We start from the raw sequence: 2,500 nt of genomic DNA, 5'->3' as shown, positions 1-2,500 counted from the left end.
CTCCTACCCCAGTAAAATTTAGAGCGCAAGTAGCTATGTAAGAAACGTGTTTCTTAGCATCTTAAGATTAGAATTATATTAAACGAGCCAACCCGCAGCGTATCATACGCCGCTATTTAGTTGTTTTATTTTCTACTTTTCAGTAATTCATAATTTGTGAATTCGACAGTACCAATGCTGCACTGAAAATATTTGCTTTAAAACACTAACCCCCCCTTTCCCCTAACCCCGACCCTACACCCCCCCCCCCCCCACCCTGAAAGCAGCCTCCTCTTAGTTATTTCTTAGTTACCTCCTGTAAGTTTAAAATCGAACTAAATTATCTGCCCCTAATAGAAACCCGGCTCTACGGCTCTACGATTTGTAAAATTTAGCTTTGTAAACATTTAGAGTGAACACCGCTCACCAGATAATGTGGCGGTGGGGTGGGGTGGTAGTGATAGTGATAGAGAGAAAGAGAGGGGACTGCAAGGAGGCGCTTGCAGCTTGTTTTCTAACGGCTCCCAGAAGAGAATTATATATATAGATAGTATATCCATTCGATTTAGACTACCCTATTTTCGGAATAATGAGGTATATTTAACGACAAAATTTCCAATAGCCTTCAACAAAAAACGTACATACAGTTTTTATTTTAATTATTTAGAATAATTTATAAATTTAATTAAATACATTATTGAGGATTTTTGTTTCGTATAAAAAATAAATAAATACATATTTAAATTTTATTTCCATGATATATTTCAATAATGTTCTAAAAAAAAAATTGTTGTGTTAAAACATCATCGATGGTTCGTTAAGAACACAATCACATAAACAAACCTGTAAGAACGGCCCGACATTTTTCCCAAACATCTGAATGATCTTCAGGTTGGCCAGACAATCCAGACAACCCATGCACCAACCCATGACGATGAGGACGAAGATGAGAGAGCCCAGGTTGCTACAGGCAGGGATGACAAACATGGCCAGGGACACCCCCACGGCACCAATCAGCATCAGGCTGTGGGACGGGATCCTGTGGGTAGACAGGCAATATGCCAGAGTTAGTGGATATTGAACAGACATTTAGAATTAGAGTACATCATTTAAAGAGACGGCACCAATCAGAGTTCCTTCAGGCATCTCTTCGGGGGGGCAAAGCCCCCCGAAAAAATTTTTACCGCCCCCCCCCCCCCGAACGAAATGAAATTTAGATAATTTATATAGAAAATATATACTTTTAACAGTGTCCGCCCCCCCCCGAAGAAAGTTTACCGCCCCCCCCCCCCGAAAATTTCAAGTGCCCCCCCCCCCCGGAGAAAAAAGTCTGGAAGAAACACTGGCACCGATGTGTCTTGGTCACAGAAAGGAAAAGCTGCTCGTTATTTTAGAGTTAACAGATACTAAATAGAGGAGATGAGAATATAGTTTATAGCTATTGTCGTAATGTGAACATTATATATATATTTATATATATATATATATATATATATATATATATATATTTATATATATATATATATATATATATATATATATATATATATATATATATATATATATATATATATATATATATATATATATATATATATATATGTATATATATATATATGTAATATATATATATATATATATATGTATATATATATATATATATATATATATATATATATATATATATATATATATATATATATATATATACGAGAAAAATGGCCCGTTGAGGAAGGGTACAACGGGCGCTAGGCTGATAGTGCTGTCTCTTTTCTCTAAACTAAAACCAACCCACCCCCCCACACACCCCCCCCACCCCACCCCCACACACCACCCCCACCCCCCACCCCCCACCACACACCACCCCCACCCCCACCCCTCACCCCCACACACCACCCCCTCCACACACCGCCCCCCCCACCCCCACCCCCCCAAAAAAAACATGTCTACCGTCCCATTCAACGAAATATCATTATATACTTTTTCCAGTGTCCGCCCCCTCCCAGAAAATTCTACCCCCGCCCCCGAAAATTTCAAGTACCCCCACCCCTCTCCGGGGAGGAAAAAGTCTGAAAGAAACACTGAAACCAACCCACCCCCCCCATACACCACCCCCACCTCCCCCACACACCACCCCCAGCCCCCCCCCCCACACACCACCCCCCCCCCCCCCCACACCACCCCTCCCCACCCCTCCACCACCCCCCACCCCCAAAAAAAACATGTCTACCGTCCCATTCAACGAAATATAATTATATACTTTTTCCAGTGTCCGCCCCCTCCCAGAAAATTCTACCCCCGCCCCCGAAAATTTCAAGTACCCCCACCCCTCTCCGGGGAGGAAAAAGTCTGAAAGAAACACTGAAACCAACCCACCCCCCCACACCACCCCCCACCCCCCACCCCCCACCCCCCACCCCCCCACCCCCCCCACCCCCACACACCACCCCCCCCCCCACCCCCCCCCCCCCCTCCCCCCCCCCCCCCCCCCCCCCCCAAAAAAAAAAACATGTCTACCGTC

General features: G+C 43.6%; 1 protein-coding gene across 1 annotated transcript in view; it reads right to left on the bottom strand.

Annotated features, from left to right (window-relative positions):
- The window catches only part of LOC131942281 (major facilitator superfamily domain-containing protein 4A), a gene marked incomplete at its 5' end in the record, with an annotated part of 34,945 nt that extends 33,955 nt beyond the window's left edge, over positions 1-990 (bottom strand). Inside the window, 1 exon segment of the mRNA XM_059302068.1 lies at positions 823-990. Within this exon segment, the coding sequence (XP_059158051.1) occupies positions 823-990 (168 nt within the window).
- Positions 991-2,500: the final 1,510 nt, after the last annotated feature.

Source organism: Physella acuta, unplaced genomic scaffold (genome assembly GCF_028476545.2).
Source record: "Physella acuta isolate Inbredline_101_S28 unplaced genomic scaffold, ASM2847654v3 ptg000035l, whole genome shotgun sequence".
Classification (NCBI taxonomy): domain Eukaryota; kingdom Metazoa; phylum Mollusca; class Gastropoda; family Physidae; genus Physella; species Physella acuta.
This window is presented reverse-complemented; position numbering and strand designations above follow the sequence as displayed.